General features: G+C 41.7%; 1 protein-coding gene across 3 annotated transcripts; it reads left to right on the top strand.

Moving 5' to 3' along the window:
• Window positions 1–537: 537 nt before the first annotated feature.
• On the top strand, window positions 538–22914 carry HIPK1 (homeodomain interacting protein kinase 1). 3 transcript variants are annotated; one of them, XM_010578646.1, is made up of 15 exons: window positions 538–1634; window positions 7208–7331; window positions 9595–9714; window positions 10480–10566; window positions 11423–11607; window positions 11919–12081; window positions 12460–12682; window positions 13565–13686; window positions 15246–15380; window positions 17953–18092; window positions 18268–18450; window positions 19025–19240; window positions 19524–19762; window positions 20153–20289; window positions 21309–22914. In XM_010578646.1, the coding sequence occupies exons 1-15, from the start codon at window positions 559–561 to the stop codon at window positions 21792–21794; spliced, it is 3636 nt and encodes a 1211-aa protein (XP_010576948.1). In that variant the 5' UTR covers window positions 538–558; the 3' UTR covers window positions 21795–22914. The 3 variants fall into 3 exon arrangements, with proteins under 3 accessions (XP_010576948.1, XP_010576939.1, XP_010576957.1); XM_010578637.1 differs by having other exon boundaries at window positions 17950–18092; XM_010578655.1 differs by lacking the exon at window positions 15246–15380 and having other exon boundaries at window positions 17950–18092.
• The last annotated feature ends 1659 nt before the right edge of the window (window positions 22915–24573 follow it).

Below are 24573 nucleotides of genomic sequence, written 5' to 3'. Positions count from 1 at the left end.
CCCGGCGCCGGGCCGGGCGAGCCGGTTGGCGGCGCGTTGCTGGCCGTCGTCCTCGGGTCGTGGCGTTTGAGTGGGTGCGTCAGGCGCTGCCCCGGGGTGCGCTCCGCCGGAGCGGCTCCCGGTGAGGAGTTTGACTCGTCTGATTGGATTCCCCCCGACTCTGGTCTTACAGTTGAGGGGGGAGCAGGCCTGGGGGCGGGGGGGGGAAGTGATCTTCATTTTCTCGGCATCTTCCCGCTTGCGTGCTGTCTCCCGTTCTTCAGTACTGTTTTCCTGTCCCGTGCTGGGATTTCTTTAGCCTTTAGAAAGCCGCATGAAGAGCTGTCTGCTTCTAATGCTACAGGCAGTGAGGCAAAATGCAGTAATTCCACCGGAGAGCCTCGCTCTGGATGCCGTTAGGACCAGCCGTTCAAAAGGTTGCCTTCCGAGGCAGTAGGCACTGTATGGTGCTTAGAATGATACTTGCCATTCTGTTTCTTGTGCAGATGGAGGATCTCGTTCCATCGCAACCTGCTGTCACTAAGCAGTCCTAATGAGTTCTCCTCTCCCTTTTCAGGTATGGCCTCACAGCTGCAGGTGTTCTCCCCTCCGTCAGTATCCTCGAGTGCCTTCTGCAGTGCCAAGAAACTGAAAGTGGAGCCCTCTGTCTGGGATGTTTCAGGACAGAGCAGTAGTGACAAATACTATACCCACAGCAAAAACCTCCCAGCAGCTCAAGGACAAGCAAGCTCCTCTCATCAGGTAGCCAATTTCAGCATCCCTGCTTACGATCAGAACCTCCTTCTCCCTGCTCCTTCAGTTGAGCACATTGTGGTTACAGCAGCCGACAGCACAGGCAGCAGTGCAACAGCGTCCTTCCAGAACAGCCAAACCCTAACGCACAGGAGCAACGTTTCTTTACTGGAACCATACCAAAAATGTGGATTAAAAAGGAAAAGTGAAGAGGTCGACAGCAACGGTAGTGTGCAGATAATTGAGGAACATCCACCTCTCATGCTGCAAAACAGACCTGCGGTGGGTGCTGCGGCCACAACCACCACGGTAACCACTAAAAGCAGCAGTTCCAGTGGTGAAGGGGATTATCAGCTGGTCCAGCATGAGATCCTGTGCTCTATGACAAACAGCTATGAGGTCTTGGAATTCCTGGGCCGAGGGACGTTTGGTCAGGTGGCAAAATGCTGGAAACGTAGCACGAAGGAGATTGTAGCCATCAAAATCCTGAAGAACCATCCTTCCTATGCTAGGCAGGGCCAGATAGAGGTGAGCATCCTCTCTCGCTTGAGCAGCGAGAATGCTGACGAGTATAACTTTGTTCGCTCCTATGAGTGCTTTCAACACAAGAATCATACATGCCTTGTATTTGAGATGCTAGAACAGAACTTATATGATTTCTTAAAGCAAAATAAGTTCAGTCCATTGCCCCTGAAATACATCCGACCAATTCTGCAGCAAGTGGCTACTGCCTTGATGAAGTTAAAGAGTTTGGGTCTGATACATGCTGATTTGAAACCAGAGAACATCATGTTGGTGGATCCTGCGCGCCAGCCCTACAGAGTGAAGGTGATAGACTTTGGTTCAGCCAGCCACGTGTCTAAAGCAGTGTGCTCCACTTATTTGCAGTCGCGCTATTACAGGTAAGTACTGACACAGTGCTCGCCTTCATACACTGCGCAGGCAAAGAAAAGCTGATCCTGATGGGGTGCTAGGGGTTTGCTTCTACAATTACTTAACTCTTCTGCTGTTAGGCCTAATCCCAGTTTAGGGGAAAGGAGGAAATGATCAGCCTATCCACTGTTCTGCATGTTTCCTGGAGATTTCTTCTGAAATTTGTATGTAAATAAATAGAACTTCTGCTTTGCAAGTGTGACATAATATGCAGTCCAATACTTTCCTTTTACCCCAGAGTAGTGCAGTAAGTTGATTTTACCCTGTTGCTTGTTTGTGACGATGTGTGAAGTAGCAAATTGGGGAAGCAGTAGGCTGCTAGTAAGTAGTGCATTTTGGATTTATTTGCCATGATCTGAAACTAGTCCATTAACCATGGTCATTTAGAAGGGAGATAAGTCAAAGGGATGCCAATTTCTTTTTATCCTGTTTCTTCTGGTTTCATCTTTGTCTGAACCCACTTCATGAGCACATGACTTCCTGTATCAGCCCTTGGTAAGTCATGCTTTCATGAGGCCTGTAGCTCTTTTAAAACGGGGATGAGCTAGATCTCTGCTTCCCTTAGCGAAATGTAGAAATGGCTTCTACCCTAGTCCTGTCTAAGAATTAAAAATAAACTATGGGCAAAAAATGTTAAAACTCAGAAACTGTGTAGCTAAAGCAAGCTGTGCTTTTTCTTTCAATTATTCCTTCAGCTTGGTTCCGTTCATAGTGCATGTTTCAATATAAGTAGCAGTAGACTTCAATAAATGGATGCAGAAAGAACTTCTGGCATCAAAGGGACATGAAAAAGTCTGTGCTGTGTTGTCAGGGTTGCTTTCAGTGGAATGTGAGCTCACTTGACGCAAAACTTAAGTAGTATCTAGTCCTTCCAGCTGGGACAAGACGGAGGACTTGAGACACTCCACCCCACCCTGTGTCTCTGCCCTGTTTGATGTCTTTCCCGTCCTCCTAGCTTCAGTTTAAAGACCTGGTTTGTAGTAGGCTTGTTCTGTTCATTCTTCATGCTCCCTGTATCCTTGTCCCCTTTGTTTTGTTTTGTTTTACTCACCCTAACACCAAGTACCAGCTTTCTGTGCCATTTCTTTCATGTGATATAGGCTTTTCTTAATCCATTCCTCATGATCTTCACTCAGCTTGTTGGCACCGATCTTTCCAATTCTAAACTATTGATTGTTATTTTTTGTAATGCAGTTGTCTTCTATGCGCCATAGCTCTGTTAATGCATTTTAGACAGCGAGCATTTTATTAGTTTTGTTGTTGTTGCATTGAGAGAGGTGACCGCTGATCAAGAATCTGCTCAATCTGACTTGCAGCACATGTGAGAAAAGCAGTTTGGGGAGGCATATAGTGCTTTCCAGTTTCTGATATTGCAAAAATCAGATTTGGCTGAGGCAAAAGCAGCAAGGGATAAGTATCTTAAAGGGGCTGCTGGGAAGGAAGCTGTCTGCTTCATCTTTGTGTGTGGCACTGAACTCCAAGCCACTTCCGCCTCCCTGACGCGGGGTGACCGACACTGCCAGAGGGGCAAACAACCTGATACTAGATGGTGTTTAAGACTGTCTGCTTGACTGAAGTTAAGAATGCTGTGATGTGGAAATCTAATACTTAGTGCTATGTAATTAGTTTAATGGTGATGATTACTAAAATCCATAATCTAGGAACTTATGGAGATGGTGTAGAAACCAGCTTATTGTGGGAGAACTGGGTTCCTTTAACCATATTCACATTGAATTAGTGTTCAGATGAGTTCTAAGCTGGAAATTTTTTCAATGCTGTGTTTAATAAAACAGTATCAACCAATTCTTCATTTGGTTCTCTGTCAGCTATTAAAAATAAACTTCTTGTTCTGTGTTCACTTTTCACTTGTTTTTAATACCTGTTACTGGCACTTATGTAACCCCGGTCTCCTGTAGAGACATCTAAACCAGCCAAACTTGGGTACTGTAAGGTGAATTTTCTGATATATATACCCTGAAGGAAAAAAAACCTTCCTTTATTAGTTATGCTAAGTGCTGCCACAGGTCATCTTGTCCAACAGCCCTGCTCACTCCAGGTTCTGATTGTACTTCTGGCAGCTGGACAACTTGCATCCGTCTCGATGATACTGCTGGAGCCGTACATCCAGTTGGGATGTAGTATTGGGTTTGTCAGGGCAAGCATGGTAAGGCTGAGGCAGGCTCCCTCTCTCCACAGGCATTACTGCTGCCTCCACAGCGTAACCCCAAGCAAGAAGGGCAGTTTTACTGTCATGACATGGTTGACTTAAAGTGTGAGTAGAAGTGCCCATGAAAAATTCTTTGGCTTTGAAGCCAGGCATGGTCTAGGAGTAGACTAACTCTGGCAGTCATGCTTCTATGCAGTGACTAGTTTCTGTGGCAGTCCTGAGATTTATTAGCAGTAATTCCTGACCTGAAAACCAGAGTATATGCTTGTTACATCAGGTACAGAAGGGTATGGATGATTTTGTTCTCCCTGGGGAGGATAAATAATACAAGGAAGCAAGACAGCTTGCAGAAGTGAAAAATCTCTGGGAAGACTGATCTTCCTGCTGTTCAGAGTGTGAGGTTTACTTGTGTCCCATGTTGTATATAAGTACAGCCATCATGTGAGTCTTACTCAGATCCCTACCTCCTGATGTTTCCTGTGGGTCAGTGTAGAGGCACCTAGCAAATTGAAGATACTAAGCTGAAGGACTGAACAATTTGGGCCACGAGAATGTAGCACTGAGTGTTGAGGGAGCTTGCAGAGTGCAGTAGTATCTGTTTCTTACCTCTGCTTTGGGCTACATGACCTACTTCTGTCCCAGTCATGTTGGCCTGAGAAGCAGCAGTGCATGCTGCCAAATCTAACTCTCTGCTTGCTAATCCAGCTCTGAGTGGTGATCATGTTATTCTCTGCATTTCTAGTTGCAGTTGTATAAGCTTCATATTACCATCGTTCTTCACAAGGGGGGGGCCTGAAGACCCATGCGTAAACATGGTGTGTTTTGAAATGCTAAAAGTAAGTCTTGGATTTTTATGCTACTGCTGTGAATCCTCTCTCTTCTGAGAGTGCCTGAGCATATTTGCCAACTTGGAAGTCCCAGTTTGGCAAGCGTGTATGCAAAGAAAGAATGTTGTTGATTTCTATTTCAAAGAGCCTAAGATCATAAAATCACTTTAATCTCTGACAGACTAGCTATGAAAGTGACCTTTGCGTGTTGTCCTGTTTCAACTCACATCTCATAAGGCTGCTAATTATAGTGGTGTAAAAGGAGATGAGATACTGATTTACCAGTTCTGTTCTGCAATCAAAATGAAATCAGGTGGCTTGTGAGAAGTTAGTTTATTTAGTTTCAGGGAATAAAATGCATAGAGTTCAACTTGCTATCATTTTGGTATTGAGGTTTGGAATACGTATGTCTATTCCAGCGTGTAGTTAAAGACTAACAAACTACCACATCTAGCCTTTGTTGCCACTAATCTTTCTTTCTGTTGGAATTGGTGGGATTTTTTTAATGCACTTGTGAAGGATTGGCATGCTCTGCTTATACCACAAGCCCCTTATATTTTAGTTTGTTTGCCAGTCCAAACCAAGCAAACTTATACATGCAGCATTCCTTATATGACAGGTTTGGGTCCTATCTGAATTGGAAATTCCTGCATAAGAAGGATAATCAAGAGGATCAATACAGTTTGTTGATGATGACTGGTAGGCTAATGGCACATGGGGTTCTGAAAATCCTGTGTGAATGACTGCATCGTACTTGCTCTGCTTGTGAAGACCAAAGTACTACAGAAATGGATTCCTCTTGTTTGTGCCTGTTAACCTATAGAAAGTTGGATCTATGCTAGCATAGTTCTTTAAAATATAAGTGTTTAGCAGGACATTCAGCATTCAAATATCAAATATTTATCATATTTGCATAATCATTTTACATTTTCACATATGTGAAACCCTTCCAAAGTCGACTACTGCCAGGGACAGACAAACAAGAAGGTAGAAAGAGATCAGTGTCAAGTAGAAGTAGTGTCAGAACGTCTTGACTTAAATACTAAAGGTATATCATGGCTCTGTTTTGGGGAGGCTCAGACATAATAGAAGAACCTTGTTGCTTTAAAGCTGAACGATAGAGAATAGGTATGACCTTGTTGCAGCAAACAGCTGGTTCAGCTATCTATCTTTTTTGATATATCTTGTGCTTTCTCGGGGGGCACTGTGCCTGGGCAACTGGGGTGAGTGCATTTGTTTTGGAGACTGGCTAATGGTAATTGTGTAGTCACCACGACACAAAGGGTGATTAATTAGAGAGTCACTTCTTGCCATATACAAGCAGTTGGGAGGTACATTTGGGTTGAACAGTTGAGGAAGGTGAGTGTCAGATCTGTTGACACCTGTACATTATGCAAGCCCTGTTTTTCAGAATTCTGTAGAAAGACTGGTTTCAGAGCCTTTTTTAACAACAGAAATATCCACACTGTAACACAAGAAATGTCATGCAAGCCCTGGGGCATGCTACCCGAGTCATGACCAGAAAATATATAGCCTGGAGTTTAGGACTTTTCTGTCTTCCTTTGCGCTTGTGTTAGTTATGCATGAAGAAGATCAAGGCTTCCTGTACTTTCCAGAGTAAATTCCCACACCAACTCACGTGGTTTTTGCAGCACTTGGGTTTTATGCTGTATGCAAATGTATGACCAGAATTCAGCCTGACAGAATGGCATCGGTTTGTTTCAGAATTGTGTGTAGGTGAAGGGTTGTATTAAAACATCCTTTTGTGTTATGAGTCAGTTCCAGGCAGAAATCTCCCTGAAATTCCAACCTGTTGCAGGAGTAAACCCTGCTTGGAGTTTGAGGTTTTTTTCATCACCTTCTTGTAAAGGCTAGGCCAGACAGGTAGATTTTGCATTAGGTGTGGTTCAGTGCACAGAAACCTGTAACACAACCTTGCAAAGCAGTCACAATCTCCAGCTGTGTTCTTTCCGTCCATTTTAAACTCGAAACTCTCCAAACAAACCCTGTATGAAAACCTGCTGATAGAAACCAAGCGGCTCTCTGAAGAGCTCCTTTTTCTGGCTGTGCAGATGCTGTTCTTTTCCACATGAAAACAGGCAGCCTCTGCAGCTGGTTACCTGGGACCTGAGACCTTCTTCTCAGAGAAGTCTGAGCACCATTTGCCAGAACTTTTCTTCCCAGTTCTGTTAGGGTAGGTTGGGCACTGTCTCAGGGACTCCTCACACCATACAGTCAGGTGTCATTAAACTGGTTACTGAAGGAGTGAGTTCGTATCACAGTTGCATAAAGGCCACCTAGGAGTTGGAGGACAGCATGGCAATAAAACGAATCCAGCCGTGCCACTAAGTGATTAAAAGGTTGGGATCTATTAGGCCACTTGAGGAAACACCTTCTGCTTTAAAGTGAATCACTTAGCTTCACACAGATTTGCTTGTGCTTGAAGGAGAGAAGGAGGGGCATTATCCAGAGCAATTTATAGGAGAGAACTGCATGCTTTCAGAGTCAAAGATTTTACTTTTTTTTTTAATTATTATTATTTCAACAGAGCTCCTGAAATCATATTGGGTTTACCGTTCTGTGAAGCTATTGACATGTGGTCACTGGGCTGTGTGATAGCTGAGCTGTTTCTAGGCTGGCCTCTGTATCCAGGAGCATCTGAGTATGATCAGGTGAGAGTGCGTGCCGGACGTGGGGATGTTCAAATGAAACCACAATGATCTGTGTTCAGACCCTCTGAACCCAATGTATCCCACATCAAATTTCATCTAGTATAAATCGCTGTTGTCTGTCATCTTAAGTTAATTTTCTCTCTGTGATATTCCCATTGCCCGTCTCTCTCTGTTGTTGTACAGGAGAGCACGGAGTTCTGTGTGTTTTAACTTGAGTTGAATGTAGTTATCCAATATATAGACTCAATTTACAGTTAACTCCTTGGCTTCCAGACTCAAAAGCTGTTGAAATACCTTCCTGTCAAAACAGAAGTGAGGTGTGTGTCCTGACTTGAAACGCCCTCTGTAATTTCACCATGAGGGTAGTTTTTCCATGTGGAGACAAAGCAAGCCTATCATTCCTGTCCTGTTAATACCTACAGCAGCCCTTCTTTTTAATGCAAAGCATGAGCCCCAAGCTGTCTCTGAAATACAAGGGCAAGAGTCTGAAAAGGCATCTTGAACTAATTAGTTCTTTCCATGGATACTTAGCATTATTACCTGGGCTAGTCAGTTGCCTATAAAAGGACAAAAAGCCTATATGAGAGGGTTTTTGAGGGTAACTTTTCCACTGTGGTTTTTATGGTGGTATCTTGGTTACAGTGCTTGGTATAGTTTTCCTTATGTGATAAAATACATGAAAACTTACTAAGTTTACTTGTGTTACACCTTCCCAGCACTGTAAATTTCCAAAGGAAACACAGTGGTACCTTAATGAGCAGAATGAGTTAGAAAATAACTGAGGTATGACTTGGTGGTTTCCTTGCACACTGAGTTTTGTGTAATTCTGAGAACCTTATCTAGTCATGTAGGTGGGTGGGGAGGAGGTGCTTTTTCCATTGCTTAATAGACAGGATTTTGCAGTCCTTTGTGAGGCAGCATGAGGTGTGACTTCATGTGGTTGATTTTGATATCTGAATTGCCCTTGAAAACTACGGATGAGTTGCTTTCATGTTTTCTAAGATTCTGTAGCAGCAAGTAAAAGCTCGGGCAGAACTTGTGAGAGGACCTCTCCAGGAATGAGTTCATGGGTTGGGATGGGATTTACAGTTATTTTTTAAACACCCTTTGGCTCTAAAGCAAGGATTATGTCTCATAAAAACAGCAGAACTCTTAGCTGGACGATTGTGTAGATACAAAAAATGCTCACCTGCAGACACTTCAGATCCACACTGGCATAAATGAAAAATGAGTCTGTAAATTCGTATGGATCACAAGCTGTACCAGTGAGTTAAATGCCCTGCAATGTTTAGCTGGTTTGGCACAGTGGAATAGCAGGAGTTTTGCAAATAAGAAATGAGACGTGCTAAAGGACCTATAATTGATAATTCAGACAAAGCCAGGTTACTTTAACCCTTTTCCAGTCCTCCTTTTATAAATCAGACTCATCGGGGGGGGTGTTTCTTGAACTTTTAAATAGACCCCTTTGAGGAGAGAGTCATGACAAAGGCAATGTCACATTTCTCACCGTACATCTTGAGAGCAAATAGCATTAGCAGTTGGGCAACACTTGGAATATTTTTAAAAGCTTATTATTGTGTTTTTTCATAATTTGCTATTTTCTTTCCTTTTGAGCATACCTTTTTATTTGTTAGCTCTTTACCAGTGTTTTATTGATACCCTTACAAGTATTCAGGTGCATTTTCCAAAATTCTGAGCCATTTTTTTGTTATGTGTAAAGTATATGAAATGTTTTTGAGGATGTGAGAATCTGATTGTACTAGAGGTTTGGTCTTGCTTTCTTGGTCAGTGACAGCTTTGCCATGACATTATTCTCAAATCGTGTGCCTAGAGTATATGTAGCCAGTCACAGCAATGTTGCTTAGATGCTTATGCCTTTAGTTACATATACATACATTATAACCTCTGTGGTATTTTTTCTCTCAAAAGGTGTACTTCTTACATTGCAGTTATTGAAGACTTTACTTTATCCACGTCTCAAAAGCTTACAGTCTGTTCACATACACTTGGGCAAAAAATATTTCCATAAAATAAGAAAGATGTATTTAAAATCCAAAATTTCGGCAGATAATATGATTGAAAAAGTTAAGTGTCCTTATAAATACTTGAGAGAGTCCCTTTAATTTTGCATTTTCAGTTAGCTGGACATTCTTTATTTACAGGTTATTTCCTATTCGCTGTGAACAAACCTGGCTCATAATTACTCCATTAGCTGTGAGCTCTTTATATTGGGAGTCCTCATTCTTTTAATCTTCTTTCCTAGATTCGTTATATTTCACAAACTCAAGGCCTTCCAGCGGAGTATCTTCTCAGTGCGGGAACGAAAACAAGCAGGTTTTTTAACAGAGATCCAAATTTGGGATACCCACTGTGGAGGCTAAAGGTTTGTCTTTTTAATTCCCAATTCTGTTTTGTTCATTGAGGACTTGATATAAATTCGTACCTAGTTTTAGTGTGCTGCAGAAACGTTCTGAGTGAAGATAGGATTTGAAATGCCATCAAATACAGCTGACTTGTGTGTTTCATTTCAGAAAATGTACAGACCCCCTGGTACTCATCTAACAATAGCAGCTGTGCGTGATAGTACCAGCAAAGAGTGGGTGTTAAAGTAATTGAGATAATGGTTACTTATTATGGCCTGCTCGGTCTCGGTGAAGTATGTCACCTTGTTGTCATCTCCTGACAATACAGAGAGTAAAATAGGGAGTATTTCATGATGGTCTTTGTTAGTTTAACAGAAATCTATTTATGTATTGGCAGAGGACAGGAAAGAATCAGATATACACTCGATTTGCCTTTATAGCTGAGCAGCAAAAGGAGGGGGGTTTTGCCTTTCTTCTTTGTAAAAGAGGGATTTAAAATATCTATAGCCTCTTCTCTTCCTAAATCAGAAATCTTCAGTTCTTCTGGCTAATGCACTACCCAGCGAAACCTTGAAATGAAGTCATCCTGTTGTTAATTCAGCTTTGCAATGAATGATCTTTCCAGCTGAGGAGATGAGAACCCGTGGCTGATTTGGTTTGGCCTACTGGCATGTGATTTGTCTTAAAGCAGGCAAAAGATCACCTGGCTTGCCTCTTTTCTTGCTGCTTTTTCTTTATCAGTATGTGATATCTCAGTTTATATTAACAAATGCTTTCTTTTACAGACCCCAGAAGAACATGAGTTGGAGACAGGAATAAAATCAAAAGAAGCTCGGAAATACATATTCAACTGTTTAGATGATATGGCGCAGGTGTGTGGAGATCTTATAACAAACAGATAACTATCATATTAATTACATACATTATTGGGATCTCTAAAAATGAGGCTCCTGTGCTGGAGCAGTCCTCTTCCACATGCTGTTGAGAACACTGATGTAGGTTTGCCATGGTGCCAATTTGCATCAGAAATCACTGTATTAAAGATTATCAAAGTGTTAATTATGAAGCAGTTAGAAATGTCTTGTTTTTTCTCTAGGCCTTGATCTGGTAGATGCAACAAGTGTGCTTAGCCTGTTATCACTAGAAATAGTCGAGCAGTAAGAAAGCTAAGCCCCTCCAGATGTGTTTATAGGATTAGACCTCTTATTGGACTTCGGAAATGTTGACAGGAGCTATGGATCATTCTATTTTTTCATTCTGTTTTCAGAGATAAAATGAAGGAATATCTGAGTGTTTTTAATATCATGAGGCCTTGAATCTTAAATATGTTGGTCCCAATTTTCTATTGCTTTTGTAGCCGTTATGACTTTACATCTGTGCAGAGAATGTAGAATCTTGCCATTCTGATTTGCTAGCCCCTTATAGCCCCACACAAAAAATGAGGGCATATTGCCAGGCAGTGGAGAATGAAGCCTTGTTGATATCTATTGAACAGACCAACTTCATGTTGAGATGAGAATTCCATGTGTAAGTTTGACTTCCTTTTATAGAATGAACAAGGGAAGGGTTGTGTGTTAGCGCTGTAGTACCTAAAATTAAGTTGGCTAAGAGACAGAAATACTTAATAAATATTTCTGCATAATGTGAAATTACTGAATTTTTAGGTAATGTTTGCGTGATTTTTTAGGTAATGATGTTTGCGTGAACTACTCTCATTTTGTTTCCAAGGTGAATATGTCTACAGACTTGGAAGGGACCGACATGTTGGCAGAGAAGGCTGACCGAAGGGAATATATTGATTTGTTGAAGAAAATGTTGACAATTGATGCAGATAAGAGAATTACTCCACTGAAGACTTTGAACCATCCATTTGTTACAATGACACATCTACTGGATTTCCCACACAGTAATCAGTAGGCTTCCTTAGATTTCTTATTTTGTTTCAGGAGGACTTATTGGAAACACAGAATAGCACTTTTCTGCTTTCTGTCAATGCTGTTTTCTGCAGTTTCTGGCTGATCTAAAAATAGCAATGGCATGTGTAAGGAATGGAATGTTCATAAGCTTCCTTTTCATGTTTTAGGACATTCTTTGTTGATTAAAAAAAAAAAAAAAAAAAAAGGAACCTAAACCTAAGGGTGTGTGCATAAAGTTGGGAATCTGTCATGTCTCTGTTGTACTGTTTTTACATATCTGATATTTTCCTTCTGTCATTCTGTTTCAGTGTGAAATCTTGCTTTCAGAATATGGAGATCTGCAAGCGAAGAGTTAATATGTATGATACAGTGAATCAGATTAAGAGCCCATTCACAACTCATGTTGCTCCTAATACAAGCACAAATCTGACAATGAGCTTCAACAACCAGCTCAATACAGTACACAATCAGGTATAGCACCTTTTAGCTGTTTTATACTAATCAAAGGAATGGAGTGGTCTAATTTTGTGCCTTCAGGCCAAATCCTATTCTGCAAAATACTATTTAAATTGGTCTCCAGAATTTGTAGTCTTGTCTTAAAATTTAGTTTTCCAAAACTCAGGCCAAGGCAGTCTCTTTACTTCACCTGATCATACTTGCCTGTCAGTTCAGCAATGTAAGTAAAGTTGGTGCAATTCATGTTTCTTCTCCTATGTTGTCTTAGGGCTTTTACCTGAAACCTTTTCCTGGTGTTTGCTTCATAGTATAATACTGATGGTTCCTGTTGTTTGTTTTATAACAATTAGGAGTGGTAGATCTGATTTTTTTTTTTTTTCCCCTCCCCCCTAGGCCAGTGTACTGGCTTCCAATTCTACTGCTGCTGCTACTCTTTCCCTGGCAAACTCGGACGTCTCACTGCTAAACTATCAGTCTGCTCTGTATCCATCATCTGCAGCACCAGTTGCAGGAGTGGCACAACAGAGTGTTTCCTTGCAACCTGGAACCACCCAGATCTGCACACAGACTGACCCATTCCAGCAAACCTTCATTGTTTGTCCCCCTGCTTTTCAAAGTAAGCAGAAAAACCCTTTATATGATACTGTGGTTTCAATTAGGTAGAAATGAGAAGTTGCAATTTGCACTAAATTGGGAAAGTACAGAAGACCACTCTGTGCATGTCACACAGTGCTCTTGCATCAGATGCAAGTGCAGAATCAGGTCAGACATGTGTAGACAATTTGGTTCTCTTCCAGGTCATGCTTGAACAGGTGACCGTATCTTGCCTGCCTAGATTGCAGTCTTCATCTGGTTTCTCAACAGTTTTTTCTCCCCAAACTGAACACAACAGCATTCCACAGAAAGCAGTGAACAGAGGAGCCAGACCTATCTGAAAATAAGAAAGTGTTGTGCTATGTTTTGTATGTCAAGAGGGAATATCTGGTCTTTGAGTCTCAGTTCACAAGCACTGATGCAGCCGTGTAGTTTGCTAGCAGCAAATTGTCACAGGTTGCAAGTAAGTGAGGTTAGCCCAAGCGTAGCTCTGTTAATCCTGAAAGTTCTCTATTTATGCTTATATCTGGATGGAGGGTTATATATGAAATGGGAACTGATAGTGTAAGGTTTGAACTTTGAACTTAGTCTCAAGCAACATAGAATTAGATGTCTGTGTTACCTTTGTTTCTGAAAACAAGACTATGGACTTCAACAGAGCCAAGCTTTTCAGGACTGGTTGTCCATTGTTGCCCTTTGGCATACCGGAACTGCAGAATTATTTACTTCAGCTGGTGTTTTATTAGTATGCTTTTGTCAAAAGGAACAGCTTTTCTTTGTCTTCATCTGGCCCTGTCTTCTGCCCTTACCTAGTAGGAATTTGATTTTGGAAAGAAACTTAAAAAAAAAAAAAAAAAAGGAATAATAAAGCAGCTTAGCAGTGATGTGTTCTTGTCCTCCACAGCTGGACTTCAGGCAACTACAAAGCATTCTGGGTTCCCAGTAAGGATGGAGAATGCTGTCCCAATTGTACCACAAGCACCTGCAGCACAGCCACTGCAGATCCAGTCTGGAGTTCTCACACAGGTAAAAAAAAAAACAACAGACAAACCAACCCAAAAAAACCCCATAGAGTTACCTGCAATTCCTACCACCATCCAGGAGAACCTGACTGCCCCTCTGGTGCTGGGGTGAAAGCAGGGGGTTCTCAGAACACTCTGAAAGGTTAAATGCAGATCACTTCTAAGACAGTGTTTTCTTGTTTTGGTTTGGTTTTCTGGAATATTTAAAGTCTAAATTATTTTATGTCATGTGCCTCCCTGGTTTTAGGAGTTTGATTTAATAATGGGAATAAATATGTAGTTTTCAGCTGCTAAAAACAAACTGTATTTTTTCACGGTTGTACACTGCCTTATAGGTAGTGGTGTACTTTTCTGCCTACACTTTAAAAATGTGGCAGCAAATTTTAGAAGAAATAATTTCTGTGAGAAGCAAGATCCCAGTGAACAGAAGTGGCAACACAGATTACTCATGTTAAAATTTCATCTGTAAATCAACAAAATTATTTCTGAATCCTTCTCAGTTAGTTACATTATTAGTGTAAATTGATGTGTAGAGATGACATACCTATTTCTGTTGTTTGCAGTTTAAACAATATGCGGTAGCAAAATTCACAAATAATTCTAAGAAATGGTATTTTAAACATTAGTGATGTGTCGGAAATTAAAACAATTTTATTTCCAAAAAGTAATGCTTTAATATATAGCGAGTGCCCAGTGATTCACAAGTTTTATTCACTGAAAAGTTGTAATTGCCTTTATAATTAGAGTGCACTTTTATTTATTTGCATAGTTTTACTTTCTGTTGACATTAACACATACTTTATTACTTTTACTCTCCAGGCAGTATGTTGTACTTACTGACCTACTTGTAGAGGAGTGATTTTTAGATTGTTCAGTCCAAATAATTTTGGTGGCATTCTGTCATCTCTGGTTTGTTTAGCCTAGTTATACAGGTAACAAACGGTATCCAAAAAGCAGAATACACTTGAAGGAGGCCCACCTGAATCCAAACCCTGCTTTTCCTGAGAGTGCAAATTGTACACTAAGAATCTAGTTTTAATTAGACATTGAGGGACTAATATGTGTCTTGGTGGTTTCATCACAGATAACCTTGCTCTTTCATGATACAAAAGACCTACTGTGCCTTCTTCTATTAATCCCTTAGTTTATCTTTTTCCAAGCGTACTGTATGTGAATTTGGAGGTGTGGTAGTAAATGCTGTGTCCTGCGAGGGGTGCAGTTTGTGTTACAGTTAGCGCAGTGTATGTAGTGTAACTTGCTCTCTGGGACCCAGTAAAGTGTCAATAGCTGAACACTATCTCATTTTTACTTTTTAACTGTGTCATCGGAGAGATCCTGTTCCCAAATTCCCTGTTCCTTGCGTTCCCTTCAGGAACATGTAATTGCTTAGAGGAACATGCCCAGAGGGTCTGGGTGTTGGTTTCACTGCATCCATTACAATTCTGGAGTCTGCTCAAGCACTATAGAATGCCAGTGAGGTGAAACCTTTTCTGGCCCTATTGCTGAACCCACTTATCCTGCCTCAGTACATGTGTTTCACTCACTGCCTGATCTACATTTCAGGGAAGCTGTACACCACTAATGGTAGCAACTCTTCATCCTCAAGTAGCCACCATCACGCCGCAGTATGCGGTCCCCTTTACTCTGAACTGCGCAGCCGGCCGGCCAGCGCTAGTAGAACAGACGGCTGCAGTACTGGTAATTGCCTCCCTTGATTGTGTTCACTAACTGAGTTTTTGTTTTAACTTAGACTTGCAGAGGGCATGGAAGCATGTGCCATCTTGTGGCTGTGTTCTTGCTACATCTTAATGTCTTGTTGTTTTCCTCCCCAACATTGCTGAAGCACTGTCTGACTCTGACGTTTAGTGTGGCTCTGTAAAGAATCCAGATACATTGACTATTACTTTTTACTAGCCTAGTGTTATAAAGCTCTTCTAAGCTATACTGTAGAAGAGTTATAATGGTTCTTGTTCTTTGCTTACTATCCTATCTTTGCCTTTTGATTGTTGAATACAAAGGAATCAGTCTTTAGCTTGACTCTGCTACAGGTACCTGGATGGCCAGATTTTGAACTACTTGGCAAGTTAGCTACATATTTTGTTTTCAACATGTGTAAAGCTGCTTTGCATGTAGAAATGTTTCAGGTCATTAAGCACAGGCTAAAATCTCTAATGATAGCAAATTCTTTAATGTATTGCTTTAGCAGTCGATTTCTCTTAACCTCTGTTGAACATTGACAATAATTTTCTGGCCTTTTGTTATTTATAGCCAATCGCAGGTAGCTTGCTTCATCCAGATAAAGATAATGTTTTTCACAGATACTTTCAGTTCATATGTATTTCTTGGTTGAAATTAAAGGTGAGCTCTAGTATCCAAAATGGCAATAGCTAGCTTTTAGGCTATTTGGAACAATTTTTAAAAAGGATGGGGAAAGGGAATAAACACACCTTTAAGAAGCATATGTTTTCAAAATTGTCCTCTTCTGTATTCATTTGGCATCTGCATTGGAACAACTTTGCAAGTGCCACAAAGAAGTCATTGTAAAACTCCAGAATCAGATCAGTGAAGCTTATGAAAACATTGCAGTGCACTTAAGTGCTGGTATCCTCACATGTCTTTCAAAGCACATTCCATTATGTGAACCATGTTGTTTCTTGTGGCTTTAAAGTGGTAGTTTGAGTGTCATTTTCTTCCAAGAGGGAGACCTCTGCTGAAGTGGAATTTGCTCGAGTCATACCTGTACTGAAATTAAAATCCACTCATTTGAGTTCTTCTGAACTAAGTGAACTGCTCCCTATTTCTGAGGATGGGAAGGCAGGAGAGTGGGGTTCTCCTGGGTCACAGCTCTGAGCTAAACAGACCCAGGGATGTATCTCCTTTCCTCCTCTTGAATTTTGATTGCTGAAAAGCTGCAATCTAGGCTCTGAAAACGGCAAGGGGTGACTGTAGCAGAGCTTGGGACACAAATGAGTTGTTAGTGATGTTTTCAAAAGTGTATATTTGGGCTTTTGATTCAACAGGCAAATTCTATTCTCCTGTGTGTGTGCAGTGGACTTGACATTCAACTCCCCTGTACAGCAGTGGAGATCAGAGCCAGCTGTCTCCAGACTATGAGCCTGGATTCTGAGTTTCTCTGGAGGACTTACTATTTCTGTTTGGATTCTGGGAGCCTTTGGCGTGAATTTGCTCACCTTTAGTGCTTCCGACACTTCTCCCTTGCTGCTTCCCCTGAGTTTGCATTAGCCATTTGCTAAGCTTTGCATATTTTTGTCCTTCCTCTGTCAAAACAGTTCGTCGCTTGGAAGGCCCGATTTCTGCCTCTCATTGGGATTTTATATCTTGCTGTATTAAACTCTCTGCTTTGTCTTGTGCAGGTGTTGGCTTTTGGAAAGACGCATGGTGTGACTTTTAACATATTTCTCTTTTTTTTAATATATTATTATTATTGTTATTATTATTATTACGCTTATGTTGGCAGAGGTTTTAGCAGCTCTCTGCTTTGAAGGCTTCTTGTTTGGAACTGGTATTTGTAATAAGTGGATCTGTTACTTGCAGAAATATTTTATTTAAAACAGCAGGTGTTTACGATTTTGCAGTTTAAACTGCAAGAAAGAGAGCCATATGTTTTCAAAATCATAGAAATATTGTACTGCCAAATTTATTTTGGGGTTTGTTTGGGTTTTTTCCCCCAAAAAAACTGCATTTTGTCAATTTGGACAGGAACATTAAATAATATTAATGAATTGAAAATATCTTCACCTATCTCCCTTGTAACTAAATGTTTCTCTCAGTGTGGCTTTTCTTAAATACTTTAGTTGAGGTGGGGTGAATTTCCATGATAGTAACACTGTCTCGGCTCTCTCTGTGAGCCCTGTACGGCAGAAAAACAGAAAGGACCAAATTGCCTTCATATTTTGGAATCCTTCAGCAGAGCAGCGTGCATAAACTTACATGCAGAAACAGTGCTGATCACTCATGCTGCATCTGGCAGTACAATATCTGGCTGCATTCTGCAGTACAATGTTAACACTCTTTTCCCCAGGTGACATCTGTGATACAAAAGGTTAGCAAAGTGTCAGGGGAAGCTTGTTTCTCTGGTTTTCTTGTTCTCTTACTGTACTGAGACCTTTTGAGAAAGTGCAATGATGTGCCGTTATCTCTGCAAGCTAACAATCTACACGAGTGCATTTTTTGCTTGGAAAAAATCTCTTTCCACCTGTAGGAACTGAAATCTAGTGAACCTGTGTATCTGTTTGTTGTTTTGCAGCAGGCCTGGCCTGGGGGAACCCAGCAGATACTGCTTCCTTCCACCTGGCAGCAGCTCCCAGGGGTTGCTTTGCACAACTCTGTTCAGCCAGCAGCTGTGATTCCAGAGACGATCGGTGGCAGCCAGCAATTAGCTGACTGGAGGTAGGGATTGCACAGGGGTCCAGCTCTGTGCCGAATGGAAATACATGCCATCGCAGTACTGCCTGCAGTGCACAGAATTTCTCCCTTCCCTTCAGAGTCACGCAGGGGTTTGGTGCAGCTTGCAGTGTAGTCATGGGATTTGGGTCTTTTTTTTTTTTTTTTTTTTCTGCTTCAGGAATGCACATTCCCATGGAAATCAGTATAGCACTCTCATGCAACAGCCATCACTACTGACCAACCATGTGACATTAGCTACAGCACAGCCTCTGAATGTTGGAGTTGCTCATGTTGTTAGGCAGCAGCAAAGCAGCAATGTTCCAGCAAAGAAGAACAAGCAGCCAGCACCAAGCGCAGCCAAGTAAGGCTTCCTTTCCCAGTCCTAGAAAGACTGTGAGTGTGTTTGTGGAGGTTGCCTTTTTGGTGTGAAAAATGGGTCTTCTGATCACAGAGGCATTGTCTGTGTAACTTTTTCATGTGCTACAGTTGCTTTTAAAAATGTCTTGGAAAAATTCTCTGTACTGTATTCACTGATATAAGTGATATTAATTTCAGTGAGAGTGCAAGGCATGTGGTCCACCAAGTGCTTTACTGTACTGGCCGAAGGGGGGGTTTACACATTTGGGGTGTGTTGGTGCCATAGCAATACAAGTGACAGAACTGACATCTGTCGAACAAGGGGTGGCAAGTTTCTAGCAGTGTTCAGATTAATCGGTCCTGTTCAGAGTATCACTGAGTGCGTTGGTCCCTTCTGGGATGCGTTCTATGACGCTCTCCTGTATGAGTGTCTGCACTGAAGTTCTCTTTGTGTATTTCAAGACGTTTCTTCTTGTATGTGTGCTCCAGCCTGCTAGAGCCTGGCTGTTCTTAATGCTGGTGCTGGTTTGTCCTAGCCTGCTGACACGTAGCTGATTACTACTTTGGTTTTCCTTCAGGCCCAGCTCAACTCTAGAGGCTGTGCCCTCCCAAGTTTACTCGCTCATTGGGAGCAGTCCTCTGCGCTCCACCTCCTCCTCTTCCAATGTGCTCGTCCCAGTGCAGGAGCAGCACCAGCCCATTGTGATCCCAGACACTCCAAGCCCACCTGTCAGTGTCATCACCATTCGCAGTGACACTGATGAGGAAGAGGACAGCAAATACAAACCTGCCAGGTAGGAAGTTCATTTAGGTGGCCAGTACTGATTTGTCCTGAGCTCAGCCCAAGCATCAAGGAGAGTGGAGAACACCACATGCAAAGCCCTGGCTAGGCTAAGAAGCACTGCATAAGACAGAAAATTCTGCATCATATCTGCTGTGCTGTTTGTGTCTCTAGTTAATCAGAATTTCATCTGACAAGGAGGGAGGGTATAAGATCCCAGAGGGAGATCTCCTGTATCTAGTGGGAAAAGCTAGAATGTTTCCTGTTTGTTTTGTTTGGTTTTTTTCCCCCTGCAGTTTGGGTATGAAGCAGAGATCCAATGTCATCAGCTACGTTACTGTTAATGACTCCCCTGATTCCGACTCCTCCCTGAACAGCCCCTATGCCACAGACCCACTTTCCTCTCTCAGGAGTACAGGCGGTGCCCTGGAGCTGCCGAGTAGAGGAGCGGCTGACAGCTCCAGCTCTCGGACTATAATTGTGCCGCCATTGAAAACACAGCTCAATGACTGCATTGTAGCTACCCAAGCTTCAGGTAGGTATGCTCTCATAAGTTGCTGTGCTCAGTAGTTTTTGCCAAGGCTCAGATGCTCTCTTACTCCTGACAGCTTTGTCCTCACAGTTTGGGACTATCTGCATTGGGTCTTCAGCAGCTTTAGGTTTCACAGCTGCTGTCCTGAGAGTGCAAGCCTTGCTCTGTTTTCAGTTTCATTGATAGATTTACCTTTCATATATGTTTGGCTGCATTTACAAAGATATGTAAAAGTTCCCAATGATTTCTTGTGCAATCAGATTTTAAATCGTAATTGAAGAAAAGGCTCTGTTACAGAAATAGTCCCTGTGCGTTCTTTGGTTATGTAAGCTGGTGATCACAGTGCATGGCATGTGAGAAGGAAGAATGGACTAAGCTTTTGAAATCTTTCAGGCATCCTGAGCAGCACCAGTAAGACCAAGCCAGTGGCCTCTGTGAGTGGGCAGTCGTCAGGATGCTGTATAACACCTACTGGGTACCGCTCACATCGTGTGGTAACAAACGGTGTGCAGCCCCTCAATCTCAGCCAGGTAAGGCATAGTGTAACTTTTGCTGACCTTTGAACATGATGCTTTAGAATTGCTTTAGAAATACTATGCCACATGGCAGGGAGGATGACTTGATTGCAAGAGGATCGATAGCTGCTACCTCATTAATTTTTTGAAGCTGATTCTGTCCTGTGGCTATACAGGGTAGGGTAAACTCTGTAAGGAGTATAGGTGAAGTTTCTCAAGGCAAAGAATTTGTTCCTGTAGCAGAGGACAGGAGAAGGAAGCATGGTTATGTCCATATTCTTCCTTTGTGCTCCTAGTCACACCTGTCTTGCAGTGACTCATTCTTGCCACTCGGGTGGGAGACTAACACCAGGATCCAGCTGTTGAATTAAGAGTAGCACTGAAGGCACTCAACAGTATGAGGAGATTCTTCTGTTCTTTACCTTCCTTCTCTAGATCTCACAAAGGCCTGACCAGGAGATTAAGGCTGGACCTTGTCTCTCAAATGAACAATTAGCACCTGACTTCCCTTGAAACTTTCAGAGATTGGTTTCACTTCAATTTGTGTCACCACTCTTGATCTGATCTTTGAGTCAAGCTGCAGTAGCCTTTCAGGAGAGAGGAGGTTTTGCACCTCCGGTTCATTTCTGGCATGGGGACAAGACAGGCTTTGTTGTGCTAAAATGAGGCAGCCCTGCTGCTGCTTTCACTGAGGTGCAGAAGAATAGATGTGTGAGGAGTTCAAGGGCTGGGTCAGTCCTAGGACCTGCCTGCACTTGTACAGCTGTGTACTGGGGTACCCCAGGTATGGCAGTTTGATCGCATTGGAGAAGAAAAGTGTAACCTTCGTCTCAGTGGAACTGCAGTAACCCTTCTCAAATTTATGTGAGGGTTTCACAGAGCTGTGAAGGGAGGATCTGCAGAAGTGTCAGCCCTGTAGCTAGAATGGAGGTGTTGATTGGGAGGCTCTGGCTGACCCTTCCTTGCTCACCTCCTGTCCACTGCACTTTTCACTGAGGATAGCCACTAACCTTATTTACTTCTTCTCCCTGCAGAACCAGCAAACAACAGTGCTGGCCTCACAGGAGAGAAGTGGAAATGCTGTCCCACGTAGGCAGCAAGCTTATGTGGCACCCCTCACGTCAACTATTTCTCAGGCTCCCTACACGTTTCAGCACAGCAGCCCAGTGCATCCCCACCTGGCAGCAGCAACAGCAAATGCACACCTCTCCAGCCAGCCACATATGTACACTTATGCTCCAACCACTGCTGCAACACTGGGCTCCACCACCTCCATCGCCCACCTCTTCTCCCCTCAGGGCTCTTCGCGGCACACCACGTACGCTGCCCACCCTAGCACACTTGTCCACCAGGTCCCTGTGAGTGTCGGTCCAAGTCTGCTGACTTCTGCAAATGTTCCGCCTGCCCAGTACCAACACCAGTTTGCTCCCCAGTCCTATATTGGTGCTTCCAGAGGGTCTGCTATTTACACTGGATATCCGCTGAGCCCTACAAAGATCAACCAGTACTCATACTTGTAGTTCCTAGTAAAGCACTGTCCTGCAATAGGCCTGAGAGATTGGAGAAGGATTTCAGGTGAACCTTTACCTGGTAATGACTGCCTGGTTTTTGTTTCTCCCTGATCTGGTTGTATGTTGTTCAAAAATGTCTCTAGTGAGTTCAGTCACTAACTGAGCAGCATGCTTTGTTACCAGTACGAGGGTCACTAATTAAGTTTTTAAAATTTTACTTACTTTTTATAGATGCTTTTAAAAAGTTCATGGTCACATTTATTTAAAAATGTTCTGTTGTGCTAATCAAAAGGGGAAAGAAAATCAGTGTCTTGGAAGACAGATCCTGATGACTTTTTTAACTTGTATAACTTAAACAAAAAGACTAGCAGATTATATTTTAGCAGCTTGCACAAATCCATGTTGCCACTAAAAATGTAATGCACGATTATCTCATTATGTTGCTGGGGCAGTTTTAAAATCAAGTTTAATATTTTAACATTTGTTCTCTAATTCACTTTGTCTCTAACAAATTGCTGGTCTGCAAAAGCCATTACATCTCCGTATAGGTTACTGTCAAAGTTTTTTGTTTACTTCTCTGCTTTGTTTAAGGACTGGTAGAGGCAGCTGCCTCATACTAGCAACATTATATATTCAGGAGTCCGTGTAAACCCTGAAATCTGTTTTGTTTTCTTGAAAATTCTGTGTCTCCATAACGCAGCTGAATTTTTATTGCATTCATTGCAGAATTCTTCTAAGTTTTTCAAACTGTATTCAAGATCTCACTGTGTAACCAAACTCAGCAGCTTCATCAGGATGCTGTAGTCTCCAGTTGAGAATGAATAGTGCAGCATTGCTCTAAAATTTGGTTTCTGCAACTTACTAGATGCTGGCCCTATAACGGAGCTGGATTCCTTCACAGAAGCACAGGGCTTTTCTTTGTTCTGTTTTTCTTACTGTTTTTCCTCACATGATTCATTTAGGAGGGAGTTGAATTTGAAATACAATGAAACATCACTGTATTGATATGTACAGCTTTTTATACTCCTGTGAGCGTATCCTCCTGGATATGTCAACAGCTACTTTAAAGCGCTCTTATTAAGACTTGTATACAGTACATGCATGTAGGAATCAGAAAAAAAAAAAAAAAGAGAAAGAAAAAGAAAAAAGGAAAAAAAATCCAGATTTTAAAGTTTATTACTGAATTTAAAACTATTTTAGAAGTTTTGTATTGGTGGTGTTTTAATATTTTACATAAAAATGAAATATGTACATATTGATTAGAAAAATATAACAAGCAAAACTTCCTGCTAACCCCAAATGTTCTGTCTTTGTAATCAAAATGTGTAGTGGTTATACTTGAACTCTGTACTTAGTGTTTGTCTAATTCTTAAACGTTCCTGGGGATGGAATTGATGTATCCTTTGTATTTAAACCAAAATGAATTGATTCATGTTGGAATGTATGTGATATAATGCAATGGTTAGAGCTCATCACTGTAGCACTGAGAGAGGAGTAGAGCTTCATGAGAGAAAAGGATACCTTCTGATTTGTTTTGCACAGGTATGTGTGATGAAGAGTTGTTTGGTGTGTCCCCTTATTGTAGTGCCTTAAATGATGATGTAGTGTGACTAGAGTTTACAGTGAGCTTGCCTTATGAGGGACCAGCAAGCCCCCGTCGAATTGAAGCAATTCACTAAGCTTATCACAGCAAGAACAGCAGTATGTTGCATAGGTGCATTGTTCTCAGTTTTAATGCTATCATAAAAAGCTACATTTTTGTTTGGAGTGAAGCGATGTTTCCTTAAAGCTTTTCCTTGAAATGGCACATGTACTGTTAGATGTCTGTCAGTGCATTTCGAATAAGGTAGTGCTGGGAATGCATTGGAATGTTTAGTCTAATATTGCAGAAGTGATTAAATAATGTGCAATCACTTTTTATTAGATTAGTATGGCGTTACCTTCCCCCACGTTAATAGCAGACATTTCTTGTAAAATATTGCTAGCTTGGTGATAGAATATTTATACCAAAGAGAGCCTGCTGTAAAGCACATAATACCATTAAAAAAGTTTTATAATGCTACTGCTAATGTGGAGCTGTTGGGAAGGTTTGTCACCTGTAGCCCTAGTTAGTGTTCAGAGGAAATACTCATTTTGGATAATCAGTGCAGTTTTTAAACTACACTTTGTTTTCTTGGGTCCCTTGTACTAGGAATTATTTCTCATCTTCAGTATGTAGATTAAGTATCTTGTCCAAATGGATGATAAACTGGCTTGAGCGGTCATATTACTGCAGCAATAAGAGGTTTTGGTAACCTTGAATCCCAGTTTATGTTCCGTCCCAGTGGAAAAGAGGCCAGTTCTCTGACCGGTATGTGACAAGAAGTGCAAAAGTCATTTCTGAAATTCCACATTATTGATAGAAGAAAGTCTGGACTGACCTGAAGTTGATGAACTGTTTAAGGTTTGGCATCTCTTTCAATAGAGGGATCAAGGACTTTGGAACTGGACGGTAGCATTAGTGACGTTGTTGTTCAGTGTATTTTTAGTCAGAGCACTTCTGTAAGTGTGCGGATAACCAACTGATCTTGCTATGCCACATCATTGGTGTAAACGATGCTATTTGTTGCTGTAGGCACTTTCTTACTTTTTTCCATATTACATTGCTTGTGTTCAGTACTTGCCTTGAGATACCTCTTGGGTACAGAGTTGTGCCTTTCCACCAAAAGGCAAAACAAGCTCCGATTCCTGTGTTTCAGGAAAACGTTACTCCCTGTTTCACAAGCAGTAAAGCGTTTTCCATGAAGTC

The sequence above is a fragment of the Haliaeetus leucocephalus genome, unplaced genomic scaffold (assembly GCF_000737465.1).
Source record: "Haliaeetus leucocephalus isolate CR32 unplaced genomic scaffold, Haliaeetus_leucocephalus-4.0 Scaffold68, whole genome shotgun sequence".
In the NCBI taxonomy this organism is placed as follows: Eukaryota; Metazoa; Chordata; class Aves; order Accipitriformes; family Accipitridae; genus Haliaeetus; species Haliaeetus leucocephalus.
The sequence above is the reverse complement of the archived record's forward strand: the minus strand, read 5'-3'. Positions and strand labels throughout refer to the sequence as shown.

Coding starts and splice junctions, on each gene's coding strand:
- HIPK1 (XM_010578637.1), top strand. CDS start 559: ATGGCCTCACAGCTGCAGGTGTTCTCCCCTCCGTCAGTATCCTCGAGT. Junction 18,093..18,267: donor CAGCAATTAGCTGACTGGAG/GTAGGGATTGCA, acceptor TTTCTGCTTCAG/GAATGCACATTCCCATGGAA. Junction 18,451..19,024: donor CCAGCACCAAGCGCAGCCAA/GTAAGGCTTCCT, acceptor GTTTTCCTTCAG/GCCCAGCTCAACTCTAGAGG.